Genomic DNA, 24,612 nt, shown 5'->3' with positions numbered 1-24,612 from the left:
AATACACTAATTTTAAGAAAATTCAACTTATTTTTAGTTTTGTTTTTGCAGTGCAAAATAAACCTTGCCCAGTGTTAAATGGGCTACATTAGTCGAGCAGTCACATTGCAGAGTGCGACTGCGTTGAATAAATAGTCGTAACAGCAAAATGGTAACATTATAAGTAAACATCCTCAGCAGAGATCTAGTAAAAACTTGATAGGACACCAGATTATAACGACTGGAAGCTTCAAACGTCAAAAATGTATTGTTTTACGACCACTTAACCACCACATCTAAACACTGCTATGTTACACTGGAAACACCCTTCAGTGTGGACGCTGTTACTGAGCTACTTAAAAAGAAACTGTATTTTCTACTATATGGTGAGAAAAGCTGTTCATTGAGACAATGAATGGTAAATGGACTGAACTTATATAGCGCTTTTCCAGTCATGCTGACCACCCAAAGCGCTGTACACTATAGCCACATTCACCCAGTCGCTCTCACTAACGCACACACATTTATACACCGAGTCGCAGCTCGACAGGCAACTTGGGGTTAAGTGCCTTGCCCAAGGGCACATCGACATGTGGCAAGGGGAAGCTGGAATCAAACCCACAACCTTCTGGTTGCCAGACAACTACTCAACCCATCAAGCCACAGTCGCCCAGGGAGCAAAGGGAGCAAAATGGCAAACTGTTAACTAGATAACAAGAAGGCTCAACCCATTAAAGCAAAGTAGCTCAGGTTTATTCTTTTGAGGTTTCTTTAAAAAAAGAGAGACAGAAAGACAACAAGAAATCAGAAATAGTCCACAATCATACATATTACATAGTTTTTCTCACGTTGTTCTGTACATCTGCTGCTGTCTTTCCTCTATATAACTTGAATATTTAATTTTTAGCAAATAATACCATATTAGCGATAATTGTGAAATATTTTCTTTATTTCCTTCCTTTTCTGGTAAGTTCGTCCTCTTTAGCTTTAGACCTTAACTTTAAATTAGCTTGTTATTCATATTACTAATCTAGTGCGTAACTCTGTGTGTTTTTGGCACTTTCACACCTGTATTTCCCCACTGTGAGACATTTTCTGATCGGTGCATCTCTAAGAAAGGGTGCTTTTAAACACACAAATAGTACTTAACAATGTTTCAAAACAGATGGACGATCTGTCACAAATGCAAACAAGCCATGGGTCACATACTTACCAATGTATCCGTATTTGTGCTTTCCCTTGGTGCTGCGGCCTACATCACAGATGGCCCTGATGTTCTTCTCCTGGAAGCCCGTCTCATTGTTGAGGACAGTGATGCAGTCTCTCTCGACCACAAAGGCGAGCGCTGGAACGACACCGCCCTCAGCGGGATAGCTGTTGTCATCGGCGTTCTGAACAAAAATGTAGAAAGGATCAAGTCAGTTTTTTTTAACTTTGGCAAAGACAACTGTTTTAGGCAGATCTGTGGCTGTGAAAGCGTAAGCAGCAACCTGAATGAGTTCCAGGACAAAGTGTGTGTCTTTGCTGTAGAGCTCAGTGGACAGGCGGTCCAAGCTGCGGCCCAGTCGCTCCTGGTGGACCTGCATCAACTTCTGGCCTTCTGCGTTCAGTTCCACCCCAATGCCAAACTCGCTTTTCCTGCAAGGTGGAACAGGAGGAGTTACCAAATCGCCCCACTCGGGTGCACACTTGTATTGCTTGTATGCTAGTTTTAATAACTGTACAGAATTTTCTCTAATATTGCTAATTAGCCTTTTTTTTGCTGCTGGACTATGTGGATTTTACTACTGTGGGACAATAAAGGATCTTTCTATTTTATTCCAATCAGCTCTACTGGCAACAAACAAAGACTAAATAGAGTCCTACATAAAAAAACACAAACCTGATGTCTTCAATGACGTTTTTCTGGAGGGGGGATGCATGCCCTGCCTGGCAGCTGTCTGTGTCAGAGCTGTCCAGCTGTTCTTCGCTCTGACCACATTCAGCTTCACTGCTGATGTTGGAGGTCTCTCCATTAGGAATCGAGGCCAGCTCATATAGCTCCTCCTCCTCCTCCTCTTCATCCTCCTGTTCGTCAAGCTCTCTGGACTGGTCACCATTAACTAGAGGAACATCTTTGTGGATAAAAAAAACCCCGAATTGGTCCAGCAATGCTGAGAAGAGAAGTTGATCTCTGTAAAGGGAAACCTGTCACCCACCTTGCTGAATGCCCTGGTTGAGCTGGGAAGACACAGAGTTGCTGTCCATGATGTCATCATCGAGGGACTCGTCTTCACTCATGTTTAAAGCGGACAGACTGCTGCTGTCAGAGTCTGTCAGATTGGGCTAAAGGAGCAGAAAGAGATGCTTTTCAGTCAGAGCACCTCAGACGCTGAATAAACGGCCACATACCGCAGCTAAAAGATGAGCTGTGCTATCTATGTGTACTTTACTCACTACACATGAGTAAACAAGGGTTTGTCCCTTCAGAGGTTCAGTTTTTACTTTTTTCACACTTACAACATCTCAGATCATCAAACTAATTGTCATATCAGACAACAGTAGCTTGAGCAAATAAAGATTTAATTTATTAAATGTACAGAAGTATCAAAACAGATCTGACGCTGTGAGAAAAACGAGTTTCCTCCTTTAGCTCTCTGATAGATTTGAGTCTGGGCTTCTCCCACTGTCCATTGCTGTGCTTTGGATCTCTGCTCTGCTGCATAACCCAAATGTATTTGTGTTTATGGGGTCACAGTGATGGCTGGGGCTTCTCCTTCAGGATTTTCTGCTAGAAAACAGAATTTACGGTTCAGCCAACTAGGCGTACAGGTCCAGAAGCAGTGAAGCAGTCCCAAACCATCACATTGTTGGCATCATGTTCTTTTTCTGACACAAAAAGCAGCAAAGCTGCCACTGAGTCTGGAGTTCTGACTACTAATTTCAGTGACAGTGCCAAAAACCCAGAGCTCATATTCTACAAGGATTTAAAACTTGACAAATCGCCTCTGTGGTTCGGGCTGAATTTGATCACATTTCAGAATCGACAGCAACGGCCCCCAGTCATCCCTTAGTGGCCTCCAACTTGTTCCTAGCGCAGCAGCTCACCTTTTAATTTGCACACTAAACCTGATTTATTTTCACTTTGTTGGCTTCCCGTCGCCCTGCGACAGACTGGCGACCTGTCCAGGGTGTACCCCGCCTCTCGCCCGGTGAACGCTGGAGATAGGCACCAGCACCCCCCACAACCCCATGAGGGATTAAGCGGGTCAGAAAATGGATGTATGGATGGATGGCTTCCCATCCATGTTTCGATAGATTTTAAACTTAGATTGGTTTTCAAAGGTTTTCAAACGGCCTTTCCCCCCTTATTTGTCCGAGTTATTGAGTTTTTCTGCTTGCACCGGGTCATTGAGGTCGGGCGGTCAATATTTTTGTATTTTGTCTCTTCTATGGACAAAATGCAAACGTTGGAGGGGACCAAGTTTTTTTTCTGTGGCTGTACCTCAACTCTGGATTCTGCTTCCACTAGCTCTTCGATCTATAACTGAACTTGGCCTTTTTAAAGCAAAGCTCTATTCTATCTATTTTGTTTCATCTTTGCCTTTGACTTGATTTCTTTTATCTCCAACCTGTGTTATATTTGGATTTATTTTAGTACTTTGGTCACCAGAACTGTGGATGTAGAAAGAGCTATAGATGACTGAATGACGGACTGTGCTCTTTCAGCCTGCTTCGTGTCGTCAGACAGGTTCTTTTTGTGTGATTTGTTGACCATAAAGGTCTACTGAGGGATTGGTGTGGCGAGTTAAATTAAAGCCAGTTGTCCGGGGCTGTGGTGAAGCCACTAAGTCAAGTGATTACACTGCAAAAATACAACTAAAAACAAGTAAAATCTTCTTGAAATGAATGTATTTACCCTTGATTTGAGCAGGTAAATAAGACTATTTGCCAATGGAATAAGATTTTACCACTTAAAATAGGAAGATTTCATCTCCATCATCTTATTTCAAGTGCAGTATATCTAATTATCTTATTTTAGGGGTAAAAATACCCATTCCAATGGAAAATAATCATATTTAACTGCTCAAATCAAGGGTAAATACATTCATTTCAAGAAAATTTTACTTATTTTTAGTTCTCTTTTTGCAGTGTAGTTTTCCAAGTTCAAGTTTAAACACCAATATTAGAATGAAATCATCATTTTAAACGGTTTTCTTTGCCTCTTAGATTTCGGTCTATTTTTTCAAACACGCACCGTTACCTTGGCGTGATCCCGACGTGCTGCTGCATAAACATTATTGCTTTGGCTCTGGGGAGGCGTCAGCTTTTTCTGGTAGTCTTTGACCCAGTCTGTGATTCCCAGCAGGATGCCCAGCCGGTGCAGACAGCTCAGATGTTTGGGGTCAGCCTGAGCCACAGTGATCAGGACCTCTTTAGACTTGGCCTGGCCCAAAACGCGGGAGAAGGGCTCCAGGAACACCTGCAGGTCACATTCGTGCACAGGGATGAGCTGGTTATACTGTAAGCCATGGAGATGATTTAACTATAAAACAGATCCAGCGTGCCAAACTCCTATTTCATCAACATGATTCTGTTCCTGTTTTCTAAATGTTAAAGGATATTTTCACTGTGTCAAAGATGTCAGAACCAATGGTTAGATGGGATACATTCGCTAGTATGTATCCCCAGGGGGAATCGCTGACCTGCTGCAGAAGCGCCTGGCAGGTTCTGGTGGGGATTCGTGTCAGGCATCGCAGCAGGAACGTAGCCACTCGGCTGTAACACGTCACATCCTCCTCTGCCCTGGACAGATCTGAGACAACACGCGTTATCTTGCTGACAGAAGGTAGAAACCACAGCTCTACGTACTTCTCCGCTGTGTGACAAATTCAATTCATTACCTTCTTCGGCCACGGCTGCTGCCAGGGAGTTCTGCATGTGATTGGCCAGGAGAGCCAAGGGAGCGTTGTCAATCCCGTCGGCTGCCACCATGGACACCAGGTGTCCGGCTGTGGTGACAGGATCGAGGGCGGCGGCCGCGCTGGTGAAGTGTTTGTCGCCCGTGTCCGTGGTGATCCTCAGCAGCAGGCCTGGCGACACCTCTAACACCGCCAGGCCTGTGTTTGCTGTGTGGTGAGAAAACAAACGTTAAATCCCGTATTATTTAGGCATCGGCAGCGAAAGACCGTGTGAGGGTGTACTGCTGCCAGAAGGGATGTAGTAGACGGTTGACCTTAACACAACAACAAACATGCCTAACTACAAGAAGAACTCTGCCAACTTCTCCATTGCTTCCCGTGGTACAACCACAGACGTCCATATATTTTATAGGGATTTTACGTTACAAACCAACACAAAGTGCTGCATGAATGTGAAGTGGAGAGAAAATGGACTTTGTCGTCTCTACCAGCGTTCCATCTCTGTGTCCCTTACACGGTGTGTGGCAAAATCCAAACAGAACTTCGTATTGTTTTTCTTTGGGGAAAAAAAAAGCTTTCTTCTTACATTTCTGACAAAAAGAAATTCCTTTCAGGACATACTCCGCTTTACAGTACACACAACGAACAACAGAAAATAAACATGTGTACAGCTTTTTTTTCCTTTCACATTAGAGCATGCAAAAGATAAACTGATAAAAGCCAAAAAAGTTTGTGTCGGAGTCCGAGGGCTTTGGTATCAGTCCCTTCGCAAGTGATATGAGCCAAGTTACATAGATTAGTTCGTCCTTCGTAAATCACAGGTAATGAGGTAATGAGGTAATAAGGATTTTGAGGCTTCATTTACAGAAATGTGCAACTGATATTCCTGATAGAAGAGTGTGCAAATAAGCAATAGCAGTACAGAGATTGTAACATATGATGGACTTTAACATGTTCAATGTCAGATGGATTGTAATGGTTGTACCATGTGATGGACAAACTCTCAGCAGGGGCCTTCATCCTCTGCTGAGGAACCACGGCAATGACAGTGGCGTGATTTTAAACTGTGTATGTGTATATATACGTTGGACTGCAGTCTCCCATCAGGGGGCGATTGCCCTCACAGCTCTTGGTAAGAGCGGGATTTGTTGAGTGTATGGCAGCCAACAGATTCTTCCACCTTAGCTGTGAATCTCTGCCGCCCCTCCAGAGCTACCATTGGCCTCTGAGGCGATTCTGTGATTACTGTTTTCATTGCCTGGCTTAAACCATTGGTTTAGATCAACGACCATGTTTGGAGGACTTGCAGTTCACACATTCACTCATTCATTTATTGATTTATAAAGCGATTTAAAACATCCAAAGAAGGAGGACAAAGTGCATAACTATAAAATCATAAAAAACACTCAAAAAGGTAACGGAAAACACACAAAAGGAATATGCAAAGGAACATATACATCTTCAATTTGATTTTAAACAGGCGCGGATCGGTGATGGCACGGATGGTTAGGATTAACCATAAACCCTAGCCTGGTGTTTAGTCCTTGGAAGATTAAAAAAAAGCTGAAGGAGCTGCCGGGTACACAAACTCTTAAAACTTCAGGCAAATAAAGGAGATGGGCTGAGAAGTGCTTTGTAAGATGTTCAAACCTTAGAAGATGGTTTTATAATGAAACTAAATTACATACTATTTACTAATTAGGTAACGTCTACAGACAACTGGCTGTGCTGAAATGTTTTCAGAATGAAGGCGATAATACAAACGCTTCATTGATTTTTATTTGAAATATGTTTTGAAAACCGCGTATCGTTTTGCTTCCACTTCCCAATTATGCACTACTTTGTGTTAATCTATCAGGTAAAATCCCAAAATAAGGCACTGAAGCCGGCGGCTGTAATGCTAAAAGTAAATGAAAATAAACAGGGGCACGGCACTGTACCTGCGTTTCTTTCGATGAAGTCTTTTAGGGGGCCGTGCAGGGGTTTAAAGATCAGCTCCCATTGGCTCCAGTTGTTTAAATCCTCCAGGAGAGGACATGAGAGCAGGCTGGCCAGGGCCTGGTCTTTAGACATGTCACCCAGGCGTCCCACTGACTCATAGCCACTTTCAACGCTTTTTAAGGGAAAGAAAATGTTAAATTAGATGGAAGTAGAAACAAGCATTTATTTGACATTCCTATTCCCAAATCAGCTGAGAAATGTGACGACTCCAACCTTGATTTGCTGTTTTTGGCAAGCAGAGCCGACTCGTAGTAAACGGGGCTCAGTCCCCCTCCTCCTCCAATAAGCTCTCTTTGCCTCTTGACCAAGTCGGCCAGCATGTGCAGGGTCCCATAGCCGAGGTCCCGACTGTCCCGGATCCTGTAGTGGGACCTCAGCGCTGCCTCAATGTGAGCGAGCTGGCCAGATGAATTAGGACATCATTTACTGCTCTCTACTTTAACAACAAGGAGCGTTTTTCGAGCCTTTGAGCCACTCACTTCATCTGGACCGCTGGAGGATGTGGTGCCGCACTGCTTGATGAATTCAAACACATCCTGTCTGCTGGGTCTGAAGCCACTGCCTGTCAGCTCGACGTTGGTTCCCAGGAACAGAGCGGATCCTAGAGTCTCCTGCAGCAGCTGCACACAGACGGCGAGCGGGAGAGATGTCAGCAGTCAGGGCTTTCCAGCTGCCTTCAGATACACGCAGGAGGTCGGAGAAATACCTGAATGTGTTTGACCAGGAAGTCCAGGAAGGTTCCTTGCTCTAAGGAGAAGAAATCCTTGACGTGAAAGTGTTTGGCCAGCTTCTTCTCCAGAGCCGCGATGTTTGCCAGGGTGACGACTGACTTCTGAGCACCCAGCTGCTCTTTGACATACTGCTTCACTTTAGCTGCGAGACACGAACCATACACATCCGTTAACTGTAGCCAACTCTGGCTGAAAGACAAGTCATCAGACGACGCTATATTAATGGCAGCGTTATCATTTTCTGGTTAGAGACCTTCGCTGGGGAGGGCTGGTGCAGCTGGGTCGCCTGTCTTAGCCTCTGCAGACGTTTTGGGGGTCTTGTCTTTGAGCACCAGGTCCTGCGGGACAGCCAGAGAGCCTCCGCAGACGGCCAGCTGGAACAGAGCTCTTGCCAGCCGATCAGCCGACACCTCCACGAGGAAGCTCTGGACGTGCTGGGTGAGCAAAAGAGACGCGGCTCCGTGTTAGGAAGCGTTTCCATTTGACTGAGTCAACATTAGCTGACGAGGTGATGATGCTGTAACGCAGCTGAAAGCAGCTAATGTGTGACCTACAGTATCCTATAAACCTCTACATCCCTGTATCATGCAGCCATGGACACCAGGTCTAATAATGAGGCGAGGTCAGTAAAAATGCAATGATGTGCAACCCCACTTGACGGCTGGAGAGGAGGTCATGCAACCATTTGAATCAGCGGAGCTGGAACAGAGACCCATCTGAAACATGCAGGACAGGGGGCCCTGATTTAAAGACCACGGTACCGGCACAAACGGGAACGTTTTTAAAATGCCAAAGTTTCAAAATCACAAAAAACAACATTCTGTTGTACCATTCTTGGCTTTAAAATCCTTTTTAATGTTGATGGGCGAAGTGCCAGAGTGGGTGACTTTTTTTTCGGCACTACGAAGCTTAGAGTTCCCCTCCTGCCTGTCAGCTGGCTGAAAAAGGCTTCCTATTCCATCACTGATAAGAAAAATGTTTTAAACTGTATGCAGTTACCAAAAACACAGACGGCCAAGGTGTGGAAAATAGAGGAGAGCCACTATTCAGTTATTAAGGTGTTTGTAGTCGGCAAACTACGATTCGCACGTTAACCAGCCGACCATCAACAATAGCCTGACTAACTTACCAGCTAATATCAGCTTATATTTGAAGAGCAGAACAGAAAAAAAGCATATTGCTCTGTGCAATACGTTAGCAGCTGTTCATTCTGTGTTTTTGCCAAAGTCTTAGTATCAAAATCAAAATACCAACACATATCTGGTAAAGATAGCATTTAAATAATGACAGTAATAATAATGATACGATATATTCGGCAGCAGCAATAATTTATTACTTTCTCTTTGAAATGTGATTCATTAGATCACGTTATACATTTCTATTTTTGAATTTCAGATAAATAGGAAGTTTTAACTCTTCTATAGGAGCTGGCGCTTCTCATCAGTTAATCAGGTGGATTTGTTAAACAGCGCTTGGCGGCTACTTAACCATGTAAAACATTTAATGTAGTTAAGGGTCGCCTTGGTTTATCATGCCGTTTTTTTTCTTCCATGGCTCATATTTTATTAAATACAATTAAAACTGTAAAAGATAAACATGTGTTCTGTTCATCTGAGGTTGTATTTAACCTAAACTATGTTTTTTTTTGTTTGTGGGTTTGGCTTTGGTTGTTTTTTTTAAGTTTCTAGATTTTATATAAATGAAGAGACTTCAGACTGACATATTTTAACAACTGTTGTACCACAAACTGCACCATAATTAGGATGGATTCCTAATAGTAATAATAATCCTCCAGCGGAAACCTGGAAGCTCACATCCTCTGATTAAAGTCGAAGCCCTGTGTACAAGTCGAATCAGGCAGTTTTGCAACGTCGTTAAGGGTTATGAGATAATGGGGGGTATTTTTTTAATGAGCTTGAGTCTGAAAAGCTGCCCTGAGGGCTCATGTTAAGACTTAGCAGATTTACCTCCCTGCAGTTGTGAGCAGTGAATTAAAGACCGACTGGGGAAAGAGAGGCTGATATCTCCTACCTCTCCCGTTAATAGAGTGCATCTGTCAGTGTCTGGCACCCACCTTGGCCATCCTGGAGCTAAACACTCCCTGGGCGTTTGAAAAGACCTCCAGCACGACGTCAGCTGCCGTCATAGAGGCATACTTTTTCCTCAGATCGGAGTTTCCTGTGGAGGAGAAAGAACCCACGCCTTGCATCGGTTCTAAAACACTCTTCTTGATTTTTTTCAGCCGCTCCATGGTCTCCTCCTCCAGCTCCTTCTGGATGACCTCTCTGGCACGCTCCAAGATGGTTTGCTCACATCGGCTCACCTTGATCAGGCTCTTCAGAGGGCAGACAAAGTTGGAAATAAGACCTGGTTATGCAGATTGAATACAAGAAAACCTTTTTCCCCCATGACCAAATAAAAGTACATGACTTCTGCTTGTGGACTTTGATTGATAGCACATTAATGAGTTATGTGTACATTTTCTAACATGAGAGGTCTAACAAATTACTTCTTATAGCTACATAGAGAGCTGCTGAAACATGAGTCATTCGATTGTGTGACGTTCAAAGCAAGGTTGGCGTCAGGCGGCTTCATCTGACACAATCGCAACCAAAAATGTGACGTAATACTGAGATTTTTTTTTTTTTGGGGTCGGGGATGGGGGTTGCTAAGATTCTCCTTCCACTTAACTTTCCATTAATATCTCTTTCTCTTATATATCCATCTTTCTGTCTCTCTTTTAATGTTTCTATGCCTATGATGTATCTTTATACATGGTTTTATTTTGAAAGATACCTGCCTCCCTTCCTTTCTACCTTTTGGTGGGATCAAAATCTCGTTAAATCTAGATCTGCCAGAGTTTTTGTTGGCTTGTAGAATGGTAAGGGAAACACCGTGTTAGGTTTGCACTTGGTATCAGCATCAAGTGTCCTGAAATGACATCCAGATCAGAACTTTCCTATGGCACATGGAGGTAAATACACAAATTGGTTTTACTAATTAACGTTTCAAGTATTAATTTCGGTCAGTGTTTACTAAAACAACTCAAAGAAGCATAGTTCCTGTAAAACAAGCCAGAAATACAAGTTGGAAGTCTTGCTTGTCATCTCTGTGTGGCAGAATTAAAACTTTTTATCGGATCAAATGTTGCTCTGCCAGCCCCGATAAATTTTACGTTGAGTTACTTTTTGGTTTACTTCCGTCTGCTTTCGTCTATTCACAGGTTTGTGGCCTAAAAACCCCCTGTCCTCTCAGACACCTGACTAATTCTGCTAAGTTACTGACTTCAAATGGACAAAGAGAGCCGCCATCAATTCAAATAAACGCAGAGAGGAGTTAGTCAACCAGCAGGTAATGGTTACTGCAGAATGTCCAGAGTCTTACCGAAATGGGCAGACCAAAGCTGTGTATCCTGATCCCCAGCTCATACGGAGACTCACAGTTGTAGTGATCAGCCAGATGCTTCATAAAGTCCGCCAGGTCTAACCTTTGCTTCAAATGCTTCCTCCTAAAAATGTTAATTTGCTAAAAAAAAACAAAAAAAAAACAAGCAACATCAGACGTTAATATCAAAGTAAAGCCTGAGAACTCCTAAATCATCAGTTTTTAAAATGCTGATTATCTGGTCTGGTGCCACTTGGTCCACTTTAACATGGACTTTCTTGATCAGCACCTTTAAGATGTGCACGGTCTCGATCTCGTGGATGTCGTCGTCTTTAGTGTTGCTGTCGATCTTGAACATGCGATGCACGAGAGGGAGCTTGCACAGGGGCCCCAGGTTCAGCTCCTGGTAGCACTTCTTGTCCTTCAGGCCCGCCAGCATTTGACCCAGCTCATACAGCGTACAGATGGATGTCACTGCCTCAGCAGCCTTACACAGAGAGCAAAACCTATTCTCAACACAGCAGCTTAACACTCCAACACTAAGGAGAAAATGCCAAACATATGTGTGTGCCCACCTCTATGAACATGTTGATCTCTCTGGTGAGGTACAGCAGGTCTTTCAGAGCAGGAACTGTCCAAGGTTTCAGCATTCCCGGGTCTAAAGTGGGAATCATTCTGCAGACTCGGGATATCACCTAGGAGGAGTTGTTGGGAGCGGGAAAAGGAAAAGGAACAGTGCATTGTCAGCTTTACCTAATATAACGTGATCCTTATCAGTTTTCCTACTTCCACCAAAGGGATTAGCCAAAAACAGGAAAAAGGAGGGATTTTTGCCTTTGTTCCACCTCACCTTTTCTTTCGTGACGAGCTCTCCCTCAGAGGCGATTTCTCGTATCGCGCTCTCCGTCACGCTGTTGATCCATTCCGGATCCACGGACCTGTTCCTCCTCCTCGACCTCGGATCTTCGTTGTCCTCCTCCATGGCCTCCAAGGCCCGCATGTTGCCTCCGTGGACCTCCCTCTGCTGGGCGTAATGCCTCTCTCTGAAGACGGCCGCGCCGGCCTCTCTCTGGCTGTCTTCTTTCGCTTTGCTTTTCTTCTCTTTGGCCGCTGGCGCGCTCGCCCCCAGCACTGGGAAGTCCTGCTCCAAGAGCAGGCTCGGCTCTTCAGCGGCGCCCTCTTTACGATTCTGTGTTGCTGAATGAAAGGATGGCAGCATTTTCTTTTTTTCAGTTAGGGGCAACAAAAACGTGGATTATGTTGAAACCTGAAAGCTGCCACGTGTGGCTACCTTTGCTCGTCTGCCATGCGTCGGCCTTGGAATTTGCTGCAGATTCAGCCGGAGCCGACAGCTTCTTCCCAGCTTCCACGTTGTCATACAAGGTCATGTACTGCCTGAGTGGGAATGGCTCGCCGAACATCTGAGGGTAGTAGGTGTGGAGCTGCTCCATCGTTGGAGTTGCTAGTTTGTAGGTCTTTATTATCTGGAGCACATTAGTGAAGCTGCTGATGAGTTTTCAAATGCAGATACAGCACGCCCACCTACACTTACTGGCACTCTGTTCAAATGGTTTAAAGTCAACACATTTCTTTTATTGCACAACAATTATCTACTGAAAAAATTTAGAAAAGTTGGGTACATATACCCAATGGGTAGGAAAATACCCCATGTTAAGAAATATTTGTTAAAGGGACGGTGTGTAACTAATTTGGCTTTTAATTAGCAAAAATCAAGTATTGCTTTTATAAATACATATTCCGGCAAAGTCTAATAACCTCAGATCTAACATAAAAGCGTTCTCATAACTTAGAATTAGTAGTTTATAAACACACAGGTGTCGGTGTACCCACTGGGAGGCGTCATGTTGCGTCGCCATTTCTGATTTCAGAAACTGAAAGGGGCCAAACCTGTCAGCCATCTCTAGCTGTCGCCTATATGAATATGTGCTGTCGGTGGAGGAGGAGTAAAAAACAAAAAAAGACGACCGTAGATCATTCTATTTGCCATTATCTGTCGAAATGGAGGACCATCCATACTCTTTGCCAAGCGAAAGGATAGAGAATGTAACCAAGATAAGAAAAATAAGTAATAACCAGGAGAAATTATATCAGCACAGCTATTATTACCAGGTGGAGATAATTCATGAGCGTGGATTTAAAATGGATTGGTGGCTTTCTGATGGACAGCAGATAAGTTAATTCAAAATAACAATCTATTTTAGTTTATTTTTGCCGTTATGTTAGAAACAGGGCACTGTGGTCCAGCAACTTCCCTGTCCTAATGGTAGAGACGGTTCATTTGCTCGCCCCTTCCTTTCTCCCTCTAGTATGTGTGTACATGGAGAGGCGGAGGGAGATCGGCCAACCCGTTCTCTGTCTGTAGTGCAGCAGCAACAACGGGTCTCTTTACTGATGTTTATAGTTGCTTTATTAGAGCGACAGCACGTTCAGAGACGAGTCCAAAAAAACCTCGACTCGCTGGATTTACAAGTGACTTTAGAAAAAAAACAAGTGGACTTGGCAACAGTACCAAAAACCATATCACACAATGACCGTAGCTATTAGCTATTAGCAACAGCTAATACATTTATGATACGCTGCGGCTTCTGTAGTCGTTATTACACGTTTAAAGGAGAGGTTGTTTGTAATTCATTCACCACTAGATGGTGCGCCAGTGTGAAAATCTTACACAATGGGGCTTTAACAACAAACACTTTTTATTGGAATCCATCCTGTTTCCTATAAAACCACTGAACAAGAACTTAGAGCCCACATTTCAATGGCTGCGTAGGAACATATGAATACTAATTCACAAATTGCTGCTTCCCTGGGGTTTAAAAAGGACAAAAGGTGAAGATCCGTTCCTCCTGCCCACTCATCAAAACGGGAAAAACTAGAAAACAAGCCATCCAACTCAGATCTGTGCTGATGTCCATAAGTCAGGACATGGCTACAACAAAATAGCTACTCGCCTAAAGTTACCAATATCTAGAGTAATGTGACAGTTTGGGTGTAAAAGAACTTGAACTGGGATAGTTATGTGGCCCATATTTATCCTGCCACTGCGCACAATGAGCAGAGTTACCATCATTTTAGGCTGAGATTAGGTTTATAAGCAACAAACACTCTAGTTTGGTTCAGTATGGCATAAAGGATAAATGCAACTTTTCTCTACCATCTTCTGCTATTTTTAGTGGGGCTCTTCCTCTTCTGAATCCTCTGTGAACCTTGTTAGTGTGTGCAATGTAGAGGTCGACCGATATTTCAGGTTGATATTTGTGTTAAAAAATCTGTCATGAGGAACTATGTCTGCAAAGATCCAGTAATCTGCCCGTTACGTAAAAGGAAGTTATGAAACTCAGTGACCTGAGGTATTTCAAGGTGATCTTACAAAATCTTTTCACGACATTTCTGTAAACTGGACTGCATGTAAACAGCACCTAGCTGCATCACAACTGAGACGTGTTTATCTATCTACCAAGGAGCTAACCCTAAAGCAGTACAGGAAGCAGTTGATGGAATTATTTTTACTATTCTATATGTTTTATTTTTATTTACTACGTTTATTGCATCTATCATGTATTTACTCATTACCATTGAAAAGGTTTTAAGGTTTGAGTTTATTCAGACACCAAAGTGTTTATTTCATTTAACTGATATTTCTCTCTCCTATGTTACAGAGTAATTACCTGACTCCGCCAGATAGATTTGCTCCGCATATCCATCTGGAAACCTTCCGTGGAAGTAATTTTGGGAAGGGGCGAAAATACTGGTTAGCTGATTGGCCTATGTTGGTGATAGACGGGCCAAATAAACCAATCAGATTCGTCGTCGCTCGTAACAGAGCGACGACGAAAACACAACCACAAGCCAAGCTACTCTTGCTGCTGCAGGTAAAGGCTCGTTAGCTCAGCAAATAAATACTCTGTAATTCCGATAAAACTTGCTCGATAGCCACGCTAACGCTAGTTTCATCGGCTGAAGCCGCCATGTTGTTTAGACTGAACTGACGCGCTTCCGGTTGCGTCACACCTCAACCCGCCTCAAAGCCAACGCTGATTGGACGTTCGTTTGGTGAACGGCTCCAAATTTTCTTTAACGGAGAGTATCCAGACTGATCTGCGAGTGAAACCTTGAAAGCTCGCGAGATCAGGATGGTCTCACGAGGCTAACAGAGTAAGGCCTGGTGCAAGAAACAGCCTCACCATAAATGTTGATTATTTTCATAAAGCTCTATCTTATCTGTGATGAATCGCACCCAGCCATGTGTGCACCCTCCCTTTCCTGGTCACTGAATGGTCAATTGTCAAGGTTGTTCTGTATACCTGAAACTGCTAGTTTATGATGTCAAAGGTCACACTAAAGTATGTTTCCTCCTTCCTTAAGCTCTGCAAGTGTAACTAGGGTCCTCCCTCTTTGAGATAATAAAAGTAAGGAAGCGGCAGAGTTGATGCCAGAACAGACGAGAGATGTAACAGAATGAATCTCTCTGCTGGTCTCCTTGCAAGATTTACCCCTGTTGTCTCTCTTCATTGTGTTGTTTAATGAATGTTTTAGGTGTTTGAGATTGTCTTCATGTTTTTCTATTCTGCGACTCATTTAACTGACTCGCATGTCAAGTCAATGGAGGATTATGTTTAAGTAAAAGTTGGTAAATCTCACCTCCAACACTCGCCCGAACAGCTGGTCTTGGGTCAGAGGCTTGGCTGGCGGGGAGGCAGCAACCGGTGGGCTCCCAAAAATGATGTGGGCTGAGGACGAAGAGCCAGAGGCCATCAAAGGGGAGCCGATAAGGTTCACCCCCGACTGAGGGACGGACACACCGTGAGGGCTCTTCTCCCACAGGGACGCGGCTACTTGATTACCTGGGTGACTGCTCCTGCTCTCCTTCAGGCTGTCTGGTGTCTTTGGAGTTTGGGGGCGACTGCCTACTTTGATCTTTGTTGACGTTCCCGCTGCAGGCCGACTTTCAGGGAGGTACATCCTATGGAAGACCATCTCCCCCTGCAAAACCAGATCCTCTTTCAGCGATTCTACCATACGTGACACAGTTTGGAAACCCAAAGCAGGCGGGGACAACTTCTTCTTGTATTTCTGGCGGTAGACTATTGCCACGTTCTCCAGGGGAATCCCCTCGGGAAGTTCCTTTATCAAGTCAACAACATTTTGGAGAGCCTTTTCAGTCTTTTTCTCTTTCTTTTTAGCTTTTGTCACTGCCTCGGGTTGAGGCGCCGGTGGCCTGCATTCAGCTCCAGCAGCATCCGGGCTTTGAGGACGATGATCCTTGTGAAACACCAGCTGCCCCTCAACTACCAGGTCTTCCAGAGAGGAAACCATGCTCAGGTTGGAGGTGAAGTTTAAGTCCCGTATAGCCAGGTTAGTGCGGTATGTCTGGTTGTAGTACATGGACAGTTTTTTCAGTGGTATCCCATCCGGGTGCTGCCTCACCAAAGCAACTACGTTTTCCAGGACGTCCTCCATCTCACTAGAGAGGGAAAAGAGACCTCCGTTAATGAAGAAGTACTGAACAGCAGGATGTATTAAGCTATGGAAGAATGAAACCAAAATAAGACATTTCAGAAGAAATGAATATATTAAGCAAAGAAAACAAAGACCGGAATCCAGTGTAAGAATCTCGCATCCAACTTCTAAAAAAGGTATTTGGTTGTTTGCCTGAGTCTCCAGTATGGGGTCGCTCAGTGTGAACGGTTCCCTGGCAGCCGATTTTATACCATCACCAGAGACAGCCTATGACAACCTCTCCTTGTCCCTGCAGCCGGCGGTTCCACTGATGTCTCCTCTTTCCCCATCCTACGTCTAAACCGAATAATAAAACCGTAAAGATTTTAAAAAGCTAATTTTTTCCCCCCTCAAACTACTCCCAACAGTTTTAAATAATTTTAATGAGAAGCAAGAAAAGAGTCATAGGGATCAAGGTTTTCATCAGACTAAACGCCTCCCCTACCCCTGCTGGGCACTGCCTGCTAGCTGGCTGAAAGTGAGCTAATATACGTTGCTCTTTCTGGAAAAGATTTTCTGGTAGCGACAAAACAAATGCAGTCATGGTGCGGAAAACCTAAAGAGCGCCACCTATCACTATTATTAAGTCCAAGCTGATTTAAAACAATAGTTGCAGCTGAATGGTGGGTTTAACCGAGCAGGTAGCCTGACTAATTATCCAACTAATGCAAGCTTACTATAGCTTTGTTACTGTAAAACGAGCAAAAGACAGTAAAGTTTAATATTCAGGAAATAACAACTTAAAAAGTCCTAATACAAATGGCTAATGTTCGATGTTCGATTTATTAAGGGGTCTGTTTCAACTTACCTTGCGTTACATTATGAAGGAGTTAATAGGGGCTAATATCAATCCGCACTCTCCTCTCTTTTTCATCACTAAGAGGTCCCCACAACTCTCAGCGTGCTCTGATCATGGTGTTCAAATTGTTGCCCATTACAATAATTCTGGTCCTAAACCCGATTCAGGAATGGCCTGCCAGCATAGGCGGTTGATACTGATATTGACCCTTTTTAGAAAAAATAGTTTTAATCGCCCATTTTTCAGGCATCATTTTCAGTGATGAATTAAAGTTTCTTAAAATGGAAAATGTTAAGCACAACAAAAGATGTTAATCTCTTCATGGTAAATAAAACAAGGCAGACCTGAGCGTGTGCGCTAATGAAACCGGGCGAAATACAGCAAACTTTGTTGACAAAAGAGTGACCCTGCTGAAATTCTGGACCAAAACAATAGGACATAGTTGGTCCAAAAAAATGCGTGTAATTAACTACAATGCCTTACTTTTAAGACAGCAACCATCCGAGAGCCTTTCTTTGTTTCAGATCTACAACAATTTACAGGTCCCTTTTCTACAAAAATTAGACGGCTTTGCTTCTTTAGTTAGAATATTGCACGGTTAGTTTTACTGAGCAGGAGAAAAACAAAAACAATAATGCCAAAAGTAGTTTTGTATTTTTAACGCCTATAATTCTAAGGAATTTGACATATAACAATGGTACTATTTTCCTAAGGCGTTGTCTCTTCCAATTAAGCCTATAGGAAAGGCAGATAGGCACCTATTGCTTAATGACAACCCTACAAAGAGCATGTTAACACAGTGATGCAACATTTATCTACATTGCATCTTCACCAGGCGAGGACAAGAAATTTACACAGCCAATTCTTTGTTAGCCGCAAAAGAAAGAGACCTAATAATACAATTTATATTTCCTTAAAGGAGCTATAAGTAAGATATTTACAGTAAAAGTAACCAAAATCATTCTCATTTGTCACCTGGGATTGAAGTAACATTATCTATAAACAATCTTCTCCATCTATAATGTCTTAGTCACGTTTTTCCCCATTCAAACCTAGAAGTACGGTCTGTAGCTACTTCGGTTCAGAGTGTAGCCCGTGTTTACTTCCTGGTTCCTGAGCCAATCATATGAAAGTTCCCAGGGTTCCCAACACAAAGCGCAGCCTTTTTTAAATCAGCAGCTTGCAAACATGGAAGCCAGTAAGAGAAGTGGACCAGAAATAAAACAGAATACATCATAGACTTGTCCCATGTAAATAAAAAATTCAGCAGGATTTCACAGCAACAACAAACCGTCGAGTTAATGGCGGGTCTCTGTGGAAAGACATTCTGTATGTATTGTTCCGATTTTAACCACTGGATGTCATTATTACGGTACTTATTGTTCCTTTAAACGTTTGTATGAATTGCTTAATAGGAAGTTTAAAAGAGATAGAATCATAATTTAAGATGCCTATACTGTATATGTGTAATTACACTTGAAGAGAATCTCCAAACCATAAAGAGCAGGGAGAGACAGACTGCTCATAGACTTTATATTTGAATTATAAAACAATGTTACAATATAACAACAAGCAAAATCCAATTAAAAGACAAAAAGGACGTTTATAATCACTTCAAAACAAGATTATAATTCAAATTGGCATATAAAGTAGCAACAATAAAACTGAATTAGATGAATGCTACCACAGGAAGTCAACAGATTGTCATCTAAGCAGAAAGGACCCTGTCTGCTTTTGCTCATAAAAGAAACCACAATGTGTTGGTAAAGAGATTAAATAAAACCCCAACCTTTCCTTCTCTGCATCTGGAAAACACAAAAAAATAATAAAAAAGAGGAGTCAAAAATGGCAGTGAAAGGGCCAAACTGGGCAGACAACAACTTCTGAGATACAACAACAAAAAACTGAGCCCCCAAGGAACAGATGTTTCCATTTGTTACCTGTCAGGTCTGCATTCCAGACGTGTAAATACAGACGACCACTTTAAATTAGCAAAGCCGCGTGTTAGGGAAAGACGGAAGAGGAACTGAATCACATCTGCTGCAAACACCTTTCAGCTCACGACCTGTAGATACATTTATCAGCATGCTCTTTTACTGAATGAAACTGTAAATAGGAAATGTGGTTGTATTGCAGTCATTACTGTCACAACATAACAGGTCTGAGGACAAATGACGCACTTTGAGCCAACAGAACGTGAAAGCATTTTATACTGGTTTAGATTAAGAGAAAACACTCAAGATCCACTTTCCATTACCCGACAAGGTGAACAACTTCTTTTAAAACAAGCCTACAGCCTCTTAGTATCTCATGCTAGCCCCAGCTTCAAACAATAACAACAGCAACAACAACAACTTCATAAGCAGCGTAGCATAAAATCATTGTTCTCACCTTTTCCTTTAACCCAAACCACATGTGCGGTGCGCCTCTTTAACCAGATCCAACAATGACCAGCAAGCTTCCTCCTTTGGGTTATATACCCCCCCTCCGCACCTTCCCTCCCCTCCTCCATCAGTGCTCTCTGTGTTTCACAGTCAGCTGGCTCAGGGAGAAACGAAAGCGAAACTAACAGCTTGGGGCCACAGTCTCATTTCCCAGGAATGGGGCGTCTGCCTCGCCACACGGATTAAGGCACAGAGAGCAAACCGAGAGCTGCCAGAAGTAAACGGGTGTGGTGGGGGACAGAGGGCACTGATACGTTTAAATGTTTTGTTTTCCTTCTCCTGACGGCCGTTGATGAGGAGTCATTACTCAGACCGTGAGCTATGCCGATCTGTGAAGAGGGCAAGAAGAGAGAGAGAGAGCAAAACAAAACAAAACACAAGCTGTGATGTGGGATTAAAGAAACAGGCGGCTCTTAGGTTTCACATTCCTGGCCCGACCTGTCTGATTCACAGCAGGTTCAGTGTGCTCTGTCAGTGAGAGAAACAAAACCGTAACTAAGGAAGAGGGGACAGAGTTCAGCACAAAGCAATAATGAGCACCTTACAGTTCCCTGCTGGCCGAGAGATGCCAGGCAGCGATTTCTTTTAAATCAAGGATAGACGATGGCAATTTCACTGATAAAGAAAGGCTTGAAAATTTAAAAACCCAGAACACACATGTGGCCTTTTAAGTATTTGACGCATGTACTGGACCATACATAACTATATTAAACAGATGAGAGATGAGAAATTGCTTTTTTTTTCTTTTCTTATTTGTTTTTTGAGGTCCTTACTTGTAATTAATAATGTCCCACAAAGTTTAGGAAAATTATGTGATTATGGTGAGTTTATTAAAATAACTGTCATTAAATGACAGTTATCATAATGTGCTCCTTCTGTTTGTAATGAAACGAAAGCTTTTAGAAACAGCGCAGTTAACATGAACAATCACATATATGCTAAGGCTGTAGTTATTTTATACATATACATACATATATATATATATATATATATATATATATATATATATATATATATATATATATATATATATATATATATATATGTATGTATATATATATATATACATATATGTATATATATATATATATATGTGTATATATATATATATATATATATATATATATATATATAATTTCAGTGAACGCTGGAGATAGGCACCAGCACCCATCGTGACCCACCAATGGACAAGCGTGACGGAAAATAGATGGATGGATATTATTTCAGTCACTGATCAATCTATCGATTGTTTTGATTATTTTTTAAACCAAAAAAAAAAAAAAATCCAAACATTCATTGCACATTTTAAATGCATTGTTAATAGCAAATGCATGTTAAAAAACTAAATTCAATGCCAGCGACGCAGCAATTTATTTATTAACGTCTGTACAACCCTCTTTGGCAAAACAGTAGAGAATATACCTAGGGCTGCGACTAACAATTATTTTGTTAATTAGGTAATCTGTTGACTATTTTATCAATTAACAAATCTTCATCCACGACTGCTCTGCTATCCACTCCACAAACATGGTCGTGACCCCAGGTGGTGAGGATACGCACATCTGCTCCACTGATCCTCAACACAGGAACGCCACAGGGTTGTGTCCTCAGCCCTTCACCCTTCTCACCCAGGACTGTTCTGCTATCCACCCCACAAACACAGTGGTGAAGTTTGCGGACAACAGCGCTGTGGTGGGTCTCATCTCCAACAATGATGAGACCCACTACAGAGAGGAGGTCTACAGTCTCACACAATGGTGCTCCAGGAACAACCTGATCCTGAATATCAGCAAAACCAAGGAGGTCTTAAGGCCCGTTTACAATACACTTTTTTAACCGAGCCGAGACCAGTCCGAGCTCGGTAACCGAGATAACTATCGAGTGTAAATGGAACGCAAACTGAACTGAACCAAGCCAGACACAACCGGACCGCGCTAAATGCAGACCAGTTCCATGTGTGGGTTCGGCTCGGTTTTTCCCTGGCCCGGTTCTCTAATAACAAAGAGCGCATGAGCAGACCACGTCATCTCCTCACAGCCAGCTGACATTTCAGACATTCATAAAAATACTAGCTTCCCTACCGTGACACACAGTTTCCAGTGATGATTCTGCTTAGCAGTGTGATGAACCTCAGCGTCTGTCATTGTTTCCTGCGTCTGTAAATCTTTATTAGACGTTCGTTTGTCTTAACCACGTCCCAAAAGCCGACTCTGTCAAGTAAATTCACCAAAGGTTGCCGTCTTCACCTGACTCGCCGCAAACAACAACGTCTCACCAAACATAACTTCCTGAATGTTACGGGCGCCGCCATTTTTATTTGCTTGATTCCCTCCTTCAAACCCAGAGAGCAGTAGTACCGCAGATCGTCACTAGGAGGCGAGGAAACCAAGGAACCGAGATAGCGTGGTGTGTAAACGTCATCAGAACCAAGCTCTGCATGGTTAACTGATCCAAGCTCGGACCGAGCTCGGCATGGATCGGTTTAACAAGGGTAGTGTAAATGGGGCTTTAGGCAAGGCAAGGCAAGGCAAATTTATTTATATAGCACAATTCAGTACAAAGACAATGCAAAGTGCTTAGACTGTGATCACCTCCCACCTGGTGAAGGAGGCCCAATAACAGCTCTTCTTTCTCAGGAAACTGAAACGGAACAGACTTTGTTGTGTCTCAGCATAACAGTGTGGTACGGGAGCTGCGCAGTGCAGGAGAGGACGGATTTAGCATGGGTGATGTCCCACTTCCATCAGGTAAATGATTCAGGAACATTAAATCAAAAACTAACAGACTTAAAAACGGCTACTTTCCCAAAGCTGTGAGGGTTATCGCCCCCTGCTGAGATTCAAATAAACCACCAGTCCAGTTTACAGTCTGTTACAAGGTTACAAACCTGCTACTGGGTCCACATGTTCTTGAACTGATTGAGAATTATTACACTGTCTCTCACATGATAATGTCTATTTGGACACTTTTAGCTTCTCGTGGAGTGTTTATTTGGATAAACATACAAACTCATCCTGTAAACTGACTGCTACCTGTCTTTTTGACTTGAACATTGACTAACTTGAATATAAATTTTTTTGCTAATGACAATATGCTCTGATGAAGGTCTTTCTGCCCGTAAGCTCACATTGAAAAGTGAAGTGTGTGGAAATCTTTTGGTTGCTACTGACTATTTGCACACATTTAAATTCTCTGGGAGTGTTGTGTCCGATACATTCATGCAACTGCACAGTAATTTACATCGTCGGTAAAGTGACTGCCATGTTTTTTGACTTGAACATTTAAATCTTAGCAGACGCTAAAGGACTATTTGCACGCCTTTAAACTGCCTTGTGTTTGTTATTTGTGAATCTGTGTGAATTCTGAGCCAGTGTGTTACCAAAATGTCATTATGGTTACATTATGGCAATAAAGACTCCAATAAGACTCTAATAATCGGATAGCAAAAGGTGCTTTTTACAGAGTTTGAATCAGGTGAAGCTAAAACTATGCCACTTGAAGAGTTCTGGATGGAGCATACTTACAGACAAAGAAGGGTTTTCATCATAAATGATATATATATATATATATATATATATATATATATATATATATATATATATATATATATATATATATATATATATATATATATATATATATATATATATAAACTGCAGCTTAAAATGAGAATATCATCATTTGTTTTTACTTTCTAACAATATTTGATTTTTCAGTGTTTGATTTTACAATGCCAAATCTCTTTTCAAGATCGCTGCATGCTGTCACTGGTTTAGCTCCATACAATAGCTGCTTTATTACCAAGGAGCTGCTAAACGACACATCTGCACGTGGCCGTACGTGTACTAGTATTTATTTTTGCTTGGTTGCAGGTGTGAAACTTTGTTTTAAAGAGGAAGCCAGTGACATACCTTGGTTTAGGCCCTTTCTTTGGGAACTTTCGACGCATCAAAGTTTCTGGAAGATGAGAACAAGTTGTGGCATGTTAAAAAAAAGTGGTAACCTGGGATTTTATTGAGCAGCATCATAACAAACACAACATAGTGCAATGTGTCGTCTATACATAGAACGGACACAGCACATTGTGAGCTAAAAGCAATAAAGACTGTATTTCCGGTCATCCTCTGATCAACTTCATTGGAATAGTGAATATTGGCTTTTAGAAGAGCAATAATAATAGAAAAATTATATTTGTCAGTTAGAAACTAACAGCTAGGACCTTTAACTTCCGTTGAAATGGTTGAAGGATTCAATAATGAAGGGTATAATGCATGAATACTGGATGTTTGTGAGCAGCTTTTGGAAACGTCGCTATTCCCGAAAACAGACTTTTGTTACCTTCTCTTACTGCAACAGCATCCATGAGAGGCTGTTGCCTCTGCCTGCAAGGGTTTGCTCCGACAGTGTGAGGCGATAGCCAATTCATCTTGGCTAGCACGTCTCAGGTTAGCAAAAAATAAAAACAGGATCATTTACATAAGCTGCTTATTTAAAGGTAATAGCGGGTGCTCCGACACAGCGCCGCTACTTTGAAAAAGGCGACAGCAAGAAATATAATCGCCGTTTCGGCGAAACTTATTGAACCTTAGCATCGGGAGCTAACTGTGAAGCTAACGCAATGCTGCGTTCACGTTGTAATCCGAGGTAGTAAATGCGGGTTCCCTACCGAAGAAAACCGGAGTAAAGACATTCTTCTGGGTGTCTTCGGTGCAATTACCTATGTGTGTTAGTCCGGTCAGACCGTTTGGTTTTCTAGTTTTTGTCTCAGTGGTTAACCGTAGATATTAAGCTGCGGCGACATTCTCATTGGTTTTGGCAAGTTGTAACTAGTTGATTTTTTTTCGTGCACAACC

The 24,612-nt window shown here is 42.5% G+C and overlaps 1 protein-coding gene across 5 annotated transcripts in view; it reads right to left on the bottom strand.

Annotated features, from left to right (window-relative positions):
* Positions 1-24,403, bottom strand: part of wu:fj29h11 (protein NO VEIN) — a 51,453-nt gene extending 27,050 nt beyond the window's left edge. For 2 of the 5 annotated variants that reach the window (XM_036142551.1, XM_036142552.1), the window contains exons 1-21: positions 24,098-24,403; positions 23,671-23,716; positions 15,659-16,481; positions 12,288-12,480; positions 11,847-12,193; positions 11,572-11,691; positions 11,286-11,483; positions 10,997-11,137; positions 9,687-9,947; positions 7,866-8,046; positions 7,588-7,754; positions 7,361-7,501; positions 7,095-7,279; positions 6,821-6,993; positions 4,863-5,087; positions 4,665-4,774; positions 4,217-4,441; positions 2,178-2,304; positions 1,862-2,093; positions 1,470-1,617; positions 1,193-1,370 (exon numbers count right to left, since the gene is read on the bottom strand). In XM_036142551.1, the coding sequence (XP_035998444.1) occupies positions 1,193-1,370; positions 1,470-1,617; positions 1,862-2,093; positions 2,178-2,304; positions 4,217-4,441; positions 4,665-4,774; positions 4,863-5,087; positions 6,821-6,993; positions 7,095-7,279; positions 7,361-7,501; positions 7,588-7,754; positions 7,866-8,046; positions 9,687-9,947; positions 10,997-11,137; positions 11,286-11,483; positions 11,572-11,691; positions 11,847-12,193; positions 12,288-12,480; positions 15,659-16,481; positions 23,671-23,716; positions 24,098-24,185 (4,309 nt within the window). In that variant the 5' untranslated portion in view covers positions 24,186-24,403. Of the gene's footprint in view, positions 1-1,192; positions 1,371-1,469; positions 1,618-1,861; positions 2,094-2,177; positions 2,305-4,216; positions 4,442-4,664; positions 4,775-4,862; positions 5,088-6,820; positions 6,994-7,094; positions 7,280-7,360; positions 7,502-7,587; positions 7,755-7,865; positions 8,047-9,686; positions 9,948-10,996; positions 11,138-11,285; positions 11,484-11,571; positions 11,692-11,846; positions 12,194-12,287; positions 12,481-15,658; positions 16,482-19,706; positions 19,781-23,670; positions 23,717-24,097 lie in introns of those variants that run through there. The other 3 variants (XM_036142554.1, XM_036142553.1, XM_036142555.1) reach the window with 3 other exon arrangements.
* Positions 24,404-24,612: the final 209 nt, after the last annotated feature.

The sequence above is a fragment of the Fundulus heteroclitus genome, chromosome 10 (assembly GCF_011125445.2).
Source record: "Fundulus heteroclitus isolate FHET01 chromosome 10, MU-UCD_Fhet_4.1, whole genome shotgun sequence".
Classification (NCBI taxonomy): domain Eukaryota; kingdom Metazoa; phylum Chordata; class Actinopteri; order Cyprinodontiformes; family Fundulidae; genus Fundulus; species Fundulus heteroclitus.
Note: the sequence above shows the minus strand (reverse complement) of the source record. Positions and strands in the feature narration are given on the sequence as shown.